The following is a 17,520-nucleotide window of genomic DNA, read 5'->3' as shown; positions in this document are numbered from 1 at the left end:
GGTGTCGGGGGGGGGGGGAGGGAGGGCAGGCGTGAGGGCAGAATGTCAGAAATGGGTCAGACATGGCTTAGGATTCATAGAGAGAGCCTTACTCTGTATCTAATCCCATGCTATACCTGTGCTGGAGTATTTCATGTGAGTGATTGGTTTAATGTTCTTTGTCATGAATGAATCAGAGAATTGAAGGCCTTTTTCTCTGCCAACAGTTGGTCTGTACTCACGTGATGTGGTGCGTAGGGGTCTGCGATCATCACTGTATTTACGGGTGTCTGGTGAGGAGCAGGAGACCAAACAGCGCCCTCAGAGCTCTCAGACGTACACAGCGACCCAAGAATCCTACTCCAGGTACAGTCAGCTGCTCACACCCTAGAGTAGATCAGCTATAATTCTACATCGTTCAGGATATCATAGACTTTACCTTCTACAGCACATCAAAACAGTGGGTGGCACAGTGGTTAGCACTGCTGCCTCACAGCGCCGGAGACCCGGGTTCAATTCCCGCCTCTGGCGACTGACTGTGTGGAATTTGCACGTTCTCCCCGTGTCGGCGTGGGTTTCCTCCGGGTGCTCCGGTTTCCTCCCACAGTCCAAAGATGTGCAGGTCAGGTGAATTGGCCATGCTAAATTGCCCGTAGTGTTAAGTAAGGGGTAGATATGGGTGGGTTACGCTTCGGCAGGGCGGTGTGGACTTGTTGGGCCGAAGGGCCTGTTTCCACACTGTAAGTAATCTAATCTAAACCTTTTAAGAAATTTATTTATGGGATTTCTGTATCGCTGGCTGGTCCAGCCTTTTGAGAAGGTGGTTGTGAAACTATGAAGTCTTTGGATTGTAGGTAACAAAGCTGTTAGGCAGGGAATTCCAGGATTTTGACCCAGTGACGCGAAAGGAACAGCGATGTACTTCCAAGTCAGGATGGTGAGTGGCTTGGAGGAGAATTTGCAGATCATGTTCCCACCTGTCTGATGCCTTTGTAGCTGGCATGGGTTTGGAAAGTGTAGAATCTTCAGTGAATTTCTGTAGTACATCTTGTAGATTGTTACTGATCTTGTGGCGGAGAGACTGAATGTTTGTGGATGTGGTGTCAACCAAGCAGGCTGCTTTGTCCTGAATGGTATCATGCTTCTTGAATTTTGTTGGAGTTCCATTCGTCCAGGTGCATGGGGAATACTCCATAACACTTGTACTTTATGGATGATGGACAGACTTTAGGGAGTGAGTTAGAGTGAGGGATATGCTGGTCATGGGATTACAAGTTGTGATCAAATACAATTCTGTTGCTCCCGATGATCCACATTGTCAGGTGTCAGTGTGAATACACACTTGTAATTAGATGAACACTCAAGTTCTTACACTCTGTATCTATTTGAATTGGGACTGTCACCAGTGAGACTGGATCAGTGCTCTTCTAACCATCCTGGATCACGTTGAATCATGTTCCAGCACTGTCCTCGTGGATCTGCTGCAGTAAATCAATAGGATGCATCTACTGCTCAGTATTTTCCAGGTTGGACATGATGTGACTCTTCTCTCGCTGGTGTGAAAGGAAATGATACAGGAACTGAGAGAATTTTATAACTGTTGCAGTCCCCTTCTCTCAGCAGCCAATCTGATCAGAACGGGGAGAAGGCAGAGGGCTTTGAATCTGAGGAACAGCTGAGGCAGCAGCTCCTATCTGCAGCTCTGGAATTTGTCCCCGTGTATGGCTGGTCAGTGGAGACCATTGCAGAAGGGGCCAAGGTAGGAACCAAAATCTGATCTTGCTGTAAAATATGTGCTGTGTGGAGTTTGCACATTCTCCCCGTGTCTGCGTGGGTTTCCTCCGGTTGCTCCGGTTTCCTCCCACAGTCCAAAAATGTGCAGGTTAGGTGAATTGGCCGTGCTAAATTGCCTATAGTGTTAGGTGAAGGGGTAAATGTAGGAGAATGGGTCTGGGTGGGTTACGCTTCGGCGGGTCGGTGTGGACTTGTTGGGCCGAAGGGCCTCTTTCCACACTGTAAGTAATCTAATCTAAAAATATGTGTCTGCACATTCTTCCAAACCACTTGGTTTGACCTTTTCAGTGAAAACTGCATGTATAAAAGGGTCACCTGCTAATGTTAAAACAGCTCCTGTTTCTCCTTTCTCTCAATGTTGTTTTGAGGATGCCCGTAGAATCTTAAAAAAAATTCCTCACGCATCTTTAAATTCTTCCCCTCTCACCTTAAACCTTTGCAACCAGTGTTTGACATATCCATCCTGGGGAAAAGAACTCCAACTATCCACCCTATCTATGCCTCTCATAATTTTATATACTTCTATCAGGTCACCCCTCAGCCTCCACTCTCTAATGACAACAATCCAAGTTTGTCCAACCTCTCCTTACAGCTAATATGCTCTAGTTAGGACAACAACCCAGTCAGCATCCTTTTGCACCCTCTCCAAAACTTCCACATTCTTCCTGTGGTGTAGTGACCAGAACTGCACATAACACTCGAAATGTGGCCTGACTAAATCAGTTGCAACATGATTTGCAAACGTTTCTATTAAATGACCTGAACGATAAAGACAAGCATGCCATACACCTTGTTTACCACCTTATCTCTTTGTTTGCCACTTTTCGGGAACTGTGGGCTTGCAACCCAAGATCCTCCTGTACATCTGTTCCTAAGGGTCCAACCATTTACTGTACACTTTCTTCATGCACTTGGCCTAGCAAAATGCATCACCTCCCACTTGTCTGGATCCATCTGACATTTCTATGCCCAACATTTCAACTGATCTATATCCTGCTGTATCTTTTGATAACCTTCCTCACTATCCACGAATCCACCAAGCGTCCCAGTGAGTGGCTGCTGGGGTTTAAGATTCTAATCTGCTGCAGTGTAACCAGCCCTGTGTTTTCTGCCTGTTGTCTTGCCTCAAGGTGTTGGATCTGTCACCGGCACTGACTGGGATGTTCCGTCATGGTCCTGGGGAGTTGGTTCTACACTTTGTGTCTCAGTGTAACAAGCAACTCTCTGAACAACTGAGTGATCAATACCAACAGGTGCAGCTGGGAGACCAGGAGTAAGTATTGCAGAAGCATTGGCTTCAGGTTCCATGCTGTTCTATCAACTGGGAGTGTGATGTAATACGAATGTGAAACAGCGTACCTCTATTATTGGCTAATACCACAGAGTTCAAAACCACTGCGGCAGATGGCTTTTATGGACAGTTTAAAGCATCAGGAAATTAAATAGTAAAGTGATGGGAAAAACTGTGGGATGATTATATAAAATCTAGTTGGTTCTTTCATGTGCTTTGGGTTAGAAAAATGTGACATCCCCACAGGACAAACCCACACCAACATAGTGAATGGGGAACTGACTTTCAACAAGACCCTCCGTGTCTGCCATCGACCAATGGTCATAGGAGAAGTCCCCCCCCCCCCCCCCAGAGCTCACAGCAATGCTACAGTCATGCTCTCCATCATCCCTCTCCACCCCCCCCACCCTGATCACCACTACCCCTTCACATCCCACTGAGAGGGGATCTGATTGAAACGTATAGGATTATGAAAGGACTGGACACTCTGGCAGGAGGGAACATATTTCCGTTGATGGGGGAATGCCGAACCAGAGGACACAACTTAAAAATACGGGGTAGACCATTTAGGACAGAGATGAGGAGAAACTACTTCACCCAGAGAGTGGTGGCTGTGTGGAATGCTCTGCCCCAGAGGGCAGTGGAGGCCCAGTCTCTGGATTCATTTAAGAAAGAATTGGATAGAGCTCTTAAAGATAGTGGAGTCAAGGGGTATGGAGATAAGGCTGGAACAGGATACTGATTAGGAATGATCAGCCATGATCATATTGAATGGCGGTGCAGGCTCGAAGGGCAGAATGGCCTACTCCTGCATCTATTGTCTATTGTCTATCCTCTCCCTCAACTTTCATCCCCATTATGCCCTCCCCACCCAATATTCCCTTCCGCCATCATTCCCATCTCCCCTCACCCCTCTCAGACCCTCCCTTGTCACACCCACCCTGTCACCCAGTCACATCCTCCTCTGTCACCCCTCATGTATTCACCTCATCACTGCCTCACAGCCCCTCATTCTCCCCCCATTGTCCCCTCATTCAGTCACCTCTCACCTAATTTCACTCCTCACCCCATGCACCTACTTATTCCATCCAGCCCCTTACCTTCTCTTGCCTTCTCCCCCCCCCCCCCAACCCCGTTCCCACCCTTGTACCCTGTCAGCCCCTTGTCCCACTGTCCCCTCATCCACTGATCCTTTCAGCCCACCAACCTCTCGTTCCATAGGCCTCAAAACCTTGCCATTTCCACCTCACACCATCACTTCATCTGCTCTCGCCCCTCTCACTCTCGATTCCACATTGCTCATCCCTGATCCCCAGCCCTGTTGAATACTGGAGTGAGATGACTCCCAGCTGGAATCCCAGAAAATGCTCGGAGAAATCAGGAAAGCAGTTCTCAGCATCCAGTTCTCTACTGAGATGTCTTTCTGTTTTTACACAGAGCCAAGCAGACGGACAGGTTTCTCAAGGATGCAGTGGAGGCAAGGTTACGCATGCTGATCCCCTATATTGACAGCTGGCCACAGGTAACACGTGTAGTCACCTATCTCCAGTCTCAAACTGCCAGGTGACAATAATCAGCTAGGGCCTATATAATCGGGATATCATTCCACCCCCCCCCCCCGCACTTTGAATTCAGCGTCATAACCAACTGATGTCTTTGGACTCTATTCTGATCCAATAAATTACATTTTGTTCTGAAGAGATTCAACTCGATTCTCCCAGTACACTGCCCCCCCACCAGGGCTCACAGAGGAGAGTGCAGGAGGACCATGCAAGAAGGGGCCACACAGAGCTAAGTGAACCCATGACAAATGGATCTTAACAAAATCTTGCCACATAGTGGGTCAGTGGTAATGTCACTGGACTGGTAATTCAGAGCCCACCAGGTTCAAATGCCAACATAAACTGAGTGAATAAATCTGAAGTAAAAGCTAGTCTCAGTAACACGTCCAGTCACCTATCTCCAGTCTCGAACTGCCAGGTGACAATAATCAGCTAGGGCCTATATCATCAGGATATCATTCCCCCGCCCCCCCATACTTTGAATTCAGCGTCATAACCAACTGATGTCTTTGGACTCTATTCTGATCCAGTAAATTACATTTTGCTCTGAAGAGATTCAACTTGATTCTCCCAGAACACTGTCATCATCAATTATTGTAAAGTCCCATCTGATTCACAAAAGCCCATTGGGGAAGGACAGGTCTGGCCTGCATAAGACTCTAAACCCTAAGCAATGTGGTTGACTCTTAACTGCTCAGAAATGGTTCCAGCAAGTCCATCCAGTTCAAGAGTGATTAGGAATGGGCAACAAGTCCATAAACTATAAGACCATGAGACATAAAGTGGAAGTAGACCATATGGTCCATTGAGTCCATTCAGCCGATCAATGAGATCATGGCCTATCTGATAATCCCCAACTCTACTTTCCTGCCTTTTCCCTATAATCTTTGATGAAAAATCAGTGATTCTTCATCTTGAAGATATTGAGGATCCATCCATGACAGCTCCCTGCAGTAAAGAATTCCTCGGATTTACAACCCTCTGTGAGAAGAAATTACTCCTCATCACTGTCACAAACGGATCGCTCTTTATTCCGAGATTATGCCCTCTGACCCTGGATTGTAGCGGTTGAAGAATGCAGCTCACAATCACTTTCCACAGCACGATTAAAGATGGACAAAAAAATTATCATAAATTAATTTTAATTTAAACAAAAATGGTTTGCCCCAACTTTCATGTCAGTTCCCAGAACTCCGTATCAGCCTTGTGTGAATGCTTCGATGAGATAGTGCTTTCCAGGTGCTGAATCTGCAGCGTTCCTTCATCAAAAGGGGATGAAGAGAAAGTAGGAACAGGGTACTGAGTTGGATGATCAACCATGATCATAGTGAATCGCACAGTGGGCTTGAAGGGCCAAATGACCTAGTGCTGCTACTATTTCTATGTTTTGAGGTATTCGATGGCCTCCTACCTCTTGAGGATTGAAAGTCTGTACAATAGCTGGTCTGTATCACAAATAAGAAATGTTTAGAGCGCTATGGGCCAAGTGCAGGCAGATGTGACTAGTTTAGTTTGTGATTATGGACAGCCTGGATTGGTTGGACCAAAGGGGCTGTTTCCATGTTGTACGACTCTGTATCTGTATCAAATTCCTGAACCTCAAACAGTGCAGTGTTCCCTCAAGCTTGACCATCATTCCTGACCCTCAGATGATGAAGCATTCCTTTAGCTCTGACTGTATTTCCAACTCCTGACCTCGGACATCACATTGATCCCTCAGAGCCTCTGAGAGAGCGGCGGTCCCTCAGTCTTGACCCTTGGACAGTGCAGCATTCCCTCACTCCTGACCCTCAGATTGAACAACGCTCTCTCAGTCCTGACCCTCTGATGGAACAGTATTTCCTCAGGCCTGGCCCTTGGATAGTGCACCGTTCCCTCAGGCCTGACCCTCAGATGGAACAGCACTGTCTCAGTCCTGATCCTAAGATGGGGGCAGCATTCACTCAGTATTGTCCCTCAAATAGACCAGTGTTCCCTCAGTCCTGACCCTCGAACCGTTAAGTTCTCCCTCAGTCCTGACCCTCGGACAGTGCAGTGTTCCCTCAGACCTGACCCTCAGATGGAGCAGCGCTCTCTCAGTCCTGAATCCTCGAACCGTTCAGTTCTCCCTTGATCCTGACCCTCGGACAGTGCAGTGCTCCCTCGGATAGTGCAGTGTTCCCTCGGACAGTGCAGTGTTCCCTCAGTCCTGAATCCTCGGACAGTGCAGTGTTCCCTCAGTCCTGAATCCTCGGACAGTGCAGTGTTCCCTCAGTCCTGAATCCTCGGACAGTGCAGTGTTCCCTCAGACCTGAATCCTCGGACAGTGCAGTGCTCCCTCAGTCCTCAATCCTCGGACAGTGCAGTGATCCCTCAGTCCTGAATCCTCGGACAGTGCAGTGCTCCCTCAGTCCTGAATCCTCGGACAGTGCAGTGTTCCCTCAGTCCTGAATCCTCGGACAGTGCAGTGTTCCCTCAGTCCTGAATCCTCGGACAGTGCAGTGTTCCCTCAGTCCTGAATCCTCGGACAGTGCAGTGATCCCTCAGTCCTGAATCCTCGGACAGTGCAGTGCTCCCTCAGTCCTCAATCCTCGCACAGTGCAGTATTCCCTCAGTCCTGAATCCTCGGACAGTGTAGAGTTCCCTCAGTCCTGAATCCACGGACAGTGCAGTGTTCCCTCAGTCCTGAATCCTCGGACAGTGCAGTATTCCCTCAGTCCTGAATCCTCGGACAGTGCAGTGTTCCCTCAGTCCTCAATCCTCGGACGGTGCAGTGTTCCCTCAGTCCTGAATCCTCGGACGGTGCAGTGTTCCCTCAGTCCTGAATCCTCGGACGGTGCAGTGTTCCCTCAGTCCTGAATCCTCGGACGGTGCAGTGTTCCCTCAGTCCTGAATCCTCGGACGGTGCAGTGTTCCCTCAGTCCTGAATCCTCGGACAGTGCAGTGTTCCCTCAGTCCTGACCCTGGAACAGTGCAGTGTTCCCTCAGTCCTGAATCCACGGACAGTGCAGTGTTCCCTCAGTCCTGAATCCTCGGACAGTGCAGTGTTCCCTCAGTCCTGAATCCTCGGACAGGGCAGTGTTCCCTCAGTCCTGAATCCTCGGACAGTGCAGTGTTCCCTCAGTCCTGAATCCTCGGACAGTGCAGTGTTCCCTCAGTCCTGAATCCTCGGACAGTGCAGTGTTCCCTCAGTCCTGACCCTCGGACAGTGCAGTTTTCCCTCGGTCCTGAATCTACGGACAGTGCAGTGCTCCCTCGATCCTGACCCTCGGACAGTACAGTGTTCCCTCAGTCCGGAATTCTCGGACAGTGCAGTGTTCCGTCGCGGACGGTGCAGTGTTCTCTCAGTCCTGACCCTCAGATGGAGCAGCGCACTCTCAGTCCTGAATCCTAGGACAGTTCAGTGCTCCCTTGATCCTGACCCTCGGACGGTGCAGTGTTCCCTCAGTCCTGAATCCTCGGACAGTGCAGTGTTCCCTCAGTCCTGACCCTGGGACAGTGCAGTGCTCCCTCAGTCCTGCCCCAGGAACAGTGCAGTGTTCCCTCAGTCCTGAATCCTCGGACAGTGCAGTGTTCCCTCAGTCCTGACCCTCGGACAGTGCAGTTTTCCCTCGGTCCTGAATACTCGGACAGTGCAGTGTTACCTCAGTCCTGAATACTCGGACAGTGCAGTGTTCCCTCAGTCCTGAATCCTCGGACAGTGCAGTGCTCCCTCAATACTGATCCTTGGACAGTGCAGTGTTCCCTCAGTCCTGAATCCTCGGACAGTGCAGTGCTCCCTCAGTCCTGACCCTGGGGCAGTGCAGTGCTCCCTCAGTCCTGACCCTGGGACAGTGCAGTGTTCCCTCAGTCCTGAATCCTCGGACAGTGCAGTGTTCCCTCAGTCCTGAATCCTCGGACAGTGCAGTGTTCCCTCAGTCCTGAATCCTCGGACAGTGCAGTGTTCCCTCAGTCCTGAATCCTCGGACAGTGCAGTGTTCCCTCAGTCCTGAATCCTTGGACAGTGCAGTGTTCCCTCAGTCCTGACCATCAAATGGAGCAGCGCTCTCTCAGTCCTGATCCTCGGACAGTGCAGTTCTCCCGGGATCCTGACCCTCGGACAGTGCAGTGTTCCCTCAGCCCTGAATCCTCGGACAGTGCAGTGTTCCCTCAGCCCTGAATCCTCGGACAGTGCAGTGTTCCCTCAGCCCTGAATCCTCGGACGGTGCAGTGTTCCCCCAGTCCTGACCCTCGGACAGTGCAGTGTTCCCCCAGTCCTGACCCTCGGACAGTGCCGTGTTCCCTCAGTCCTGACCCTCGGACAGTGCCGTGTTCCCTCAGTCCTGACCCTCGGACAGTGCCGTGTTCCCTCAGTCCTGACCCTCGGACAGTGCAGTGTTCCCTCAGCCCTGAATCCTCGGACAGTGCAGTGTTCCCTCAGCCCTGAATCCTCGGACAGTGCAGTGTTCCCTCAGCCCTGAATCCTCGGACAGTGCAGTGTTTCCTCAGCCCTGAATCCTCGGACAGTGCAGTGTTCCCTCAGTCCTGAATTCACGGACAGTGCCGTGCTCCCTCAGTACTGACCCTCGGCCAGTGCAGTGTTCCCTCTGTCCTGACCCTCGAACACTGCAGTGTTCCCTCATTCCTGAATCCTTGGACAGTGCAGTGTTCCATCAGTCCTGAACCCTCGAACAGTGCAGTGCTCCCTCAGTCCTGACCCTGGGACAGTGCAGTGCTCCCTCAGTCCTGACCCTCGGACAGTGCAGTGCTCCCTCAGCCCTGACCCTGGGACAGTGCAGTGCTCCCTCAGCCCTGACCCTCGAACATTGCAGTGTTCCCTCAGTCCTGAATCCTCGGACAGTTCAGTGTTCCCTCAGTCCTGCCCCTCAGACGGTGCAGCGCTCTCTCAGTCCTGAATCCTCGGACAGTGCAGTGTTTCCTCAGCCCTGAATCCTCGGACAGTGCAGTGTTCCCTCAGTCCTGAATTCACGGACAGTGCCGTGCTCCCTCAGTCCTGAGCCTCGGCCAGTGCAGTGTTCCCTCTGTCCTGACCCTCGGACAATGCAGTGTTCCCTCAGTCCTGAATCCTCGGACAGTGCAGTGTTCCGTCAGTCCTGAACCCTCGGACAGTGCAGTGCTCCCTCAGTCCTGACCCTGGGACAGTGCAGTGCTCCCTCAGTCCTGACCCTGGGACAGTGCAGTGCTCCCTCAGTCCTGACCCTGGGACAGTGCAGTGCTCCCTCAGTCCTGACCCTGGGACAGTGCAGTGCTCCCTCAGTCCTGACCCTGGGACAGTGCAGTGCTCCCTCAGTCCTGACCCTGGGACAGTGCAGTGCTCCCTCAGTCCTGACCCTGGGACAGTGCAGTGCTCCCTCAGTCCTGACCCTGGGACAGTGCAGTGCTCCCTCAGCCCTGACCCTGGGACAGTGCAGTGCTCCCTCAGCCCTGACCCTCGAACATTGCAGTGTTCCCTCAGTCCTGAATCCTCGGACAGTGCAGTGTTCTCTCGGACAGAGCAGTGTTCCCACAGTCGTGACCCTCTGACAGTGCAGTTCTCTCTCAGTCCTGAATCCTCGGACAGGGCAGTGTTCCCTCAGTCCTGAATCCTCGGACAGGGCAGTGTTCCCTCAGTCCTGAATCCTCGGACAGGGCAGTGTTCCCTCAGTCCTGAATCCTCGGACAGGGCAGTGTTCCCTCAGTCCTGAATCCTCGGACAGGGCAGTGTTCCCTCAGTCCTGAATCCTCGGACAGGGCAGTGTTCCCTCAGTCCTGAATCCTCGGACAGGGCAGTGTTCCCTCAGTCCTGAATCCTCGGACAGGGCAGTGTTCCCTCAGTCCTGAATCCTCGGACAGGGCAGTGTTCCCTCAGTCCTGAATCCTCGGACAGGGCAGTGTTCCCTCAGTCCTGAATCCTCGGACAGGGCAGTGTTCCCTCAGTCCTGAATCCTCGGACAGGGCAGTGTTCCCTCAGTCCTGAATCCTCGGACAGGGCAGTGTTCCCTCAGTCCTGAATCCTCGGACAGGGCAGTGTTACCTCAGTCCTGAATACTCGGACAGTGCAGTGTTCCCTCAGTCCTGAATCCTCGGACAGTGCAGTGCTCCCTCAATACTGATCCTTGGACAGTGCAGTGTTCCCTCAGTCCTGAATCCTCGGACAGTGCAGTGCTCCCTCAGTCCTGACCCTGGGGCAGTGCAGTGCTCCCTCAGTCCTGACCCTGGGACAGTGCAGTGTTCCCTCAGTCCTGAATCCTCGGACAGTGCAGTGTTCCCTCAGTCCTGAATCCTCGGACAGTGCAGTGTTCCCTCAGTCCTGAATCCTTGGACAGTGCAGTGTTCCCTCAGTCCTGACCATCAAATGGAGCAGCGCTCTCTCAGTCCTGATCCTCGGACAGTGCAGTTCTCCCGGGATCCTGACCCTCGGACAGTGCAGTGTTCCCTCAGCCCTGAATCCTCGGACAGTGCAGTGTTCCCTCAGCCCTGAATCCTCGGACAGTGCAGTGTTCCCTCAGCCCTGAATCCTCGGACGGTGCAGTGTTCCCCCAGTCCTGACCCTCGGACAGTGCAGTGTTCCCCCAGTCCTGACCCTCGGACAGTGCCGTGTTCCCTCAGTCCTGACCCTCGGACAGTGCCGTGTTCCCTCAGTCCTGACCCTCGGACAGTGCCGTGTTCCCTCAGTCCTGACCCTCGGACAGTGCCGTGTTCCCTCAGTCCTGACCCTCGGACAGTGCCGTGTTCCCTCAGTCCTGACCCTCGGACAGTGCAGTGTTCCCTCAGCCCTGAATCCTCGGACAGTGCAGTGTTCCCTCAGCCCTGAATCCTCGGACAGTGCAGTGTTCCCTCAGCCCTGAATCCTCGGACAGTGCAGTGTTCCCTCAGCCCTGAATCCTCGGACAGTGCAGTGTTTCCTCAGCCCTGAATCCTCGGACAGTGCAGTGTTCCCTCAGTCCTGAATTCACGGACAGTGCCGTGCTCCCTCAGTACTGACCCTCGGCCAGTGCAGTGTTCCCTCTGTCCTGACCCTCGGACACTGCAGTGTTCCCTCATTCCTGAATCCTCGGACAGTGCAGTGTTCCATCAGTCCTGAACCCTCGAACAGTGCAGTGCTCCCTCAGTCCTGACCCTGGGACAGTGCAGTGCTCCCTCAGTCCTGACCCTCGGACAGTGCAGTGCTCCCTCAGTCCTGACCCTCGGACAGTGCAGTGCTCCCTCAGCCCTGACCCTGGGACAGTGCAGTGCTCCCTCAGCCCTGACCCTCGAACATTGCAGTGTTCCCTCAGTCCTGAATCCTCGGACAGTTCAGTGTTCCCTCAGTCCTGCCCCTCAGACGGTGCAGCGCTCTCTCAGTCCTGAATCCTCGGACAGTGCAGTGTTTCCTCAGCCCTGAATCCTCGGACAGTGCAGTGTTCCCTCAGTCCTGAATTCACGGACAGTGCCGTGCTCCCTCAGTCCTGAGCCTCGGCCAGTGCAGTGTTCCCTCTGTCCTGACCCTTGGACAATGCAGTGTTCCCTCAGTCCTGAATCCTCGGACAGTGCAGTGTTCCGTCAGTCCTGAACCCTCGGACAGTGCAGTGCTCCCTCAGTCCTGACCCTGGGACAGTGCAGTGCTCCCTCAGTCCTGACCCTGGGACAGTGCAGTGCTCCCTCAGTCCTGACCCTGGGACAGTGCAGTGCTCCCTCAGTCCTGACCCTGGGACAGTGCAGTGCTCCCTCAGTCCTGACCCTGGGACAGTGCAGTGCTCCCTCAGTCCTGACCCTGGGACAGTGCAGTGCTCCCTCAGTCCTGACCCTGGGACAGTGCAGTGCTCCCTCAGTCCTGACCCTGGGACAGTGCAGTGCTCCCTCAGCCCTGACCCTGGGACAGTGCAGTGCTCCCTCAGCCCTGACCCTCGAACATTGCAGTGTTCCCTCAGTCCTGAATCCTCGGACAGTGCAGTGTTCTCTCGGACAGAGCAGTGTTCCCACAGTCGTGACCCTCTGACAGTGCAGTTCTCTCTCAGTCCTGAATCCTCGGACAGGGCAGTGTTCCCTCAGTCCTGAATCCTCGGACAGGGCAGTGTTCCCTCAGTCCTGAATCCTCGGACAGGGCAGTGTTCCCTCAGTCCTGAATCCTCGGACAGGGCAGTGTTCCCTCAGTCCTGAATCCTCGGACAGGGCAGTGTTCCCTCAGTCCTGAATCCTCGGACAGGGCAGTGTTCCCTCAGTCCTGAATCCTCGGACAGGGCAGTGTTCCCTCAGTCCTGAATCCTCGGACAGGGCAGTGTTCCCTCAGTCCTGAATCCTCGGACAGGGCAGTGTTCCCTCAGTCCTGAATCCTCGGACAGGGCAGTGTTCCCTCAGTCCTGAATCCTCGGACAGGGCAGTGTTCCCTCAGTCCTGAATCCTCGGACAGGGCAGTGTTCCCTCAGTCCTGAATCCTCGGACAGGGCAGTGTTCCCTCAGTCCTGAATCCTCGGACAGGGCAGTGTTCCCTCAGTCCTGAATCCTCGGACAGGGCAGTGTTCCCTCAGTCCTGAATCCTCGGACAGGGCAGTGTTCCCTCAGTCCTGAATCCTCGGACAGGGCAGTGTTCCCTCAGTCCTGAATCCTCGGACAGGGCAGTGTTCCCTCAGTCCTGAATCCTCGGACAGGGCAGTGTTCCCTCAGTCCTGAATCCTCGGACAGGGCAGTGTTCCCTCAGTCCTGAATCCTCGGACAGGGCAGTGTTCCCTCAGTCCTGAATCCTCGGACAGTGCAGTGTTCCCTCAGCCCTGAATCCTCGGACAGTGCAGTGTTCCCTCAGCCCTGAATCCTCGGACAGTGCAGTGTTCCCTCAGTCCTGAATCCTCGGACAGTGCAGTGTTCCCTCAGTCCTGAATCCTCGGACAGTGCAGTGTTCCCTCAGTCCTGAATCCTCGGACAGTGCAGTGTTCCCTCAGTCCTGAATCCTCGGACAGTGCAGTGTTCCCTCAGTCCTGAATCCTCGGACAGTGCAGTGTTCCCTCAGTCCTGAATCCTCGGACAGTGCAGTGTTCCCTCAGTCCTGAATCCTCGGACAGTGCAGTGTTCCCTCAGTCCTGAATCCTCGGACAGTGCAGTGTTCCCTCAGTCCTGAATCCTCGGACAGTGCAGTGTTCCCTCAGTCCTGAATCCTCGGACCGTGCAGTGTTCCCTCAGTCCTGAATCCTCGGACAGTGCAGTGTTCCCTCAGTCCTGAATCCTCGGACAGTGCAGTGTTCCCTCAGTCCTGAATCCTCGGACAGTGCAGTGTTCCCTCAGTCCTGAATCCTCGGACAGTGCAGTGTTCCCTCAGTCCTGAATCCTCGGACAGTGCAGTGTTCCCTCAGTCCTGAATCCTCGGACAGTGCAGTGTTCCCTCAGTCCTGAATCCTCGGACAGTGCAGTGTTCCCTCAGTCCTGAATCCTCGGACAGTGCAGTGTTCCCTCAGTCCTGAATCCTCGGACAGTGCAGTGTTCCCTCAGTCCTGAATCCTCGGACAGTGCAGTGTTCCCTCAGTCCTGAATCCTCGGACAGTGCAGTGTTCCCTCAGTCCTGAATCCTCGGACAGTGCAGTGTTCCCTCAGTCCTGAATCCTCGGACAGTGCAGTGTTCCCTCAGTCCTGAATCCTCGGACAGTGCAGTGTTCCCTCAGTCCTGAATCCTCGGACAGTGCCGTGCTCCCTCAGTCCTGACCCTCGGCCAGTGCAGTGTTCCCTCTGTCCTGACCCTCGGACACTGCAGTGTTCCCTCATTCCTGAATCCTCGGACAGTGCAGTGTTCCATCAGTCCTGAACCCTCGGACAGTGCAGTGCTCCCTCAGCCCTGACCCTGGGACAGTGCAGTGCTCCCTCAGCCCTGACCCTCGAACATTGCAGTGTTCCCTCAGTCCTGAATCCTCGGACAGTGCAGTGTTCCCTCAGTCCTGCCCCTCAGGCGGTGCAGCGCTCTCTCAGTCCTGAATCCTCGGACAGTGCAGTGTTTCCTCAGCCCTGAATCCTCGGACAGTGCAGTGTTCCCTCAGTCCTGAATTCACGGACAGTGCCGTGCTCCCTCAGTCCTGACCCTCGGCCAGTGCAGTGTTCCCTCTGTCCTGACCCTCGGACAATGCAGTGTTCCCTCAGTCCTGAATCCTCGGACAGTGCAGTGTTCCGTCAGTCCTGAACCCTGGGACAGTGCAGTGCTCCCTCAGTCCTGACCCTGGGACAGTGCAGTGCTCCCTCAGTCCTGACCCTGGGACAGTGCAGTGCTCCCTCAGTCCTGACCCTGGGACAGTGCAGTGCTCCCTCAGTCCTGACCCTGGGACAGTGCAGTGCTCCCTCAGTCCTGACCCTGGGACAGTGCAGTGCTCCCTCAGTCCTGACCCTGGGACAGTGCAGTGCTCCCTCAGTCCTGACCCTGGGACAGTGCAGTGCTCCCTCAGTCCTGACCCTGGGACAGTGCAGTGCTCCCTCAGTCCTGACCCTGGGACAGTGCAGTGCTCCCTCAGTCCTGACCCTGGGACAGTGCAGTGCTCCCTCAGTCCTGACCCTGGGACAGTGCAGTGCTCCCTCAGTCCTGACCCTGGGACAGTGCAGTGCTCCCTCAGCCCTGACCCTGGGACAGTACAGTGCTCCCTCAGCCCTGACCCTCGAACATTGCAGTGTTCCCTCAGTCCTGAATCCTCGGACAGTGCAGTGTTCTCTCGGACAGAGCAGTGTTCCCACAGTCGTGACCCTCTGACAGTGCAGTTCTCTCTCAGTCCTGAATCCTCGGACAGTGCAGTGTTCCCTCGGTCCTGAATCCTCGGACAGGGCAGTGTTCCCTCAGTCCTGAATCCTCGGACAGGGCAGTGTTCCCTCAGTCCTGAATCCTCGGACAGGGCAGTGTTCCCTCAGTCCTGAATCCTCGGACAGGGCAGTGTTCCCTCAGTCCTGAATCCTCGGACAGGGCAGTGTTCCCTCAGTCCTGAATCCTCGGACAGGGCAGTGTTCCCTCAGTCCTGAATCCTCGGACAGGGCAGTGTTCCCTCAGTCCTGAATCCTCGGACAGGGCAGTGTTCCCTCAGTCCTGAATCCTCGGACAGGGCAGTGTTCCCTCAGTCCTGAATCCTCGGACAGGGCAGTGTTCCCTCAGTCCTGAATCCTCGGACAGGGCAGTGTTCCCTCAGTCCTGAATCCTCGGACAGGGCAGTGTTCCCTCAGTCCTGAATCCTCGGACAGGGCAGTGTTCCCTCAGTCCTGAATCCTCGGACAGGGCAGTGTTCCCTCAGTCCTGAATCCTCGGACAGGGCAGTGTTCCCTCAGTCCTGAATCCTCGGACAGGGCAGTGTTCCCTCAGTCCTGAATCCTCGGACAGGGCAGTGTTCCCTCAGTCCTGAATCCTCGGACAGGGCAGTGTTCCCTCAGTCCTGAATCCTCGGACAGTGCAGTGTTCCCTCAGTCCTGAATCCTCGGACAGTGCAGTGTTCCCTCAGTCCTGAATCCTCGGACAGTGCAGTGTTCCCTCAGTCCTGAATCCTCGGACAGTGCAGTGTTCCCTCAGTCCTGAATCCTCGGACAGTGCAGTGTTCCCTCAGTCCTGAATCCTCGGACAGTGCAGTGTTCCCTCAGTCCTGAATCCTCGGACAGTGCAGTCTTCCCTCAGTCCTGAATCCTCGGACAGTGCAGTCTTCCCTCAGTCCTGAATCCTCGGACAGTGCAGTCTTCCCTCAGTCCTGAATCCTCGGACAGTGCAGTCTTCCCTCAGTCCTGAATCCTCGGACAGTGCAGTCTTCCCTCAGTCCTGAATCCTCGGACAGTGCAGTCTTCCCTCAGTCCTGAATCCTCGGACAGTGCAGTGTTCCCTCAGTCCTGAATCCTCGGACAGTGCAGTGTTCCCTCAGTCCTGAATCCTCGGACAGTGCAGTGTTCCCTCAGTCCTGAATCCTCGGACAGTGCAGTGTTCCCTCAGTCCTGAATCCTCGGACAGTGCAGTGTTCCCTCAGTCCTGAATCCTCGGACAGTGCAGTGTTCCCTCAGTCCTGAATCCTCGGACAGTGCAGTGTTCCCTCAGTCCTGAATCCTCGGACAGTGCAGTGTTCCCTCAGTCCTGACCCTCTGACTGTGCAGTGTTCTCTCAGTCCTGAATCCTTGGACAGTGACGTGCTCCCTCAGTCCTGACCCTCGGACAGTGAAGTGTTCCCTCAGTCCTGACCCTCGGACACTGCAGTGTTCCCTCAAACCTGAATCCTCGGACAGTGCAGTGTTCCCTCGGACAGAGCAATGCTCCCTCAGTCCTGATCCTCGGACAGTGCAGTGTAGCCTCAGTCCTGAATCCTCGCACAGTGCAGTGTTCCCTCAGTCCTGCCCCTTGGACAGTGCAGTGTTCCCTCAGTCCTGAATCCTCGGACAGTGCAGTGCTCCCTCAGAACTGACCCTCGGGCAGTGCAGTGTTCCCTCATTCCAGAAGCCTCGGACAGTGCAGTGCTCCCTCAGAACTGACCCTCGGACAATGCAGTGTTCCCTCATTCCTAAAGCCTCGGACAGTGCAGTGTTCTCTCAGTCCTGGATCCTCGGACAGTGCCGTGCTCCCTCAGTCCTGACCCTCGGACAGTGCCGTGCTCCCTCAGTCCTGACCCTCGGACAGTGCCGTGCTCCCTCAGTCCTGACCCTCGGACAGTGCAGTGTTCCCTCAGTCCTGACCCTCGGACAGTGCAGTGTTCCCTCAGTCCTGACCCTCGGACAGTGCAGTGTTCCCTCAGTCCTGACCCTCGGACAGTGCAGTGTAGCCTCAGTGCTGAATCCTCGGACAGTGCAGTGTTGCCTCAGTCCTGAATCCTCGGACAGTGCTGTGCTCCCTCAGTCCTGACCCTGGGACAGTGCAGTGCTCCCTCAGTCCTGACCATCGGACAGTGCAGTGTTCCCTCAGTCCTGAATCCTCGGACAGTGCAGTGTTCCGTCAGTCCTGAACCCTCGGACAGGGCAGTGCTCCCTCAGTCCTGA

At 54.3% G+C, this 17,520-nt stretch overlaps 1 protein-coding gene across 2 annotated transcripts in view; it reads left to right on the top strand.

Annotated features, from left to right (window-relative positions):
- coq9 (coenzyme Q9 homolog (S. cerevisiae)) overlaps positions 1 to 17,520 on the top strand; it is a 74,574-nt gene that overhangs the window by 1,500 nt on the left and 55,554 nt on the right. Inside the window, exons 2-5 of one of the 2 annotated variants that reach the window (XM_072547553.1) lie at positions 207 to 345; positions 1,603 to 1,738; positions 2,904 to 3,046; positions 4,502 to 4,586. In XM_072547553.1, the coding sequence (XP_072403654.1) occupies positions 207 to 345; positions 1,603 to 1,738; positions 2,904 to 3,046; positions 4,502 to 4,586 (503 nt within the window). Of the gene's footprint in view, positions 1 to 206; positions 346 to 1,599; positions 1,739 to 2,903; positions 3,047 to 4,501; positions 4,587 to 17,520 lie in introns of both variants that reach the window. The other variant, XM_072547552.1, reaches the window with a different exon arrangement.

The sequence above is a fragment of the Chiloscyllium punctatum genome, chromosome 26 (genome assembly GCF_047496795.1).
Source record: "Chiloscyllium punctatum isolate Juve2018m chromosome 26, sChiPun1.3, whole genome shotgun sequence".
NCBI classification, from domain to species: Eukaryota; Metazoa; Chordata; class Chondrichthyes; order Orectolobiformes; family Hemiscylliidae; genus Chiloscyllium; species Chiloscyllium punctatum.
The sequence above is the reverse complement of the archived record's forward strand: the minus strand, read 5'-3'. Positions and strand labels throughout refer to the sequence as shown.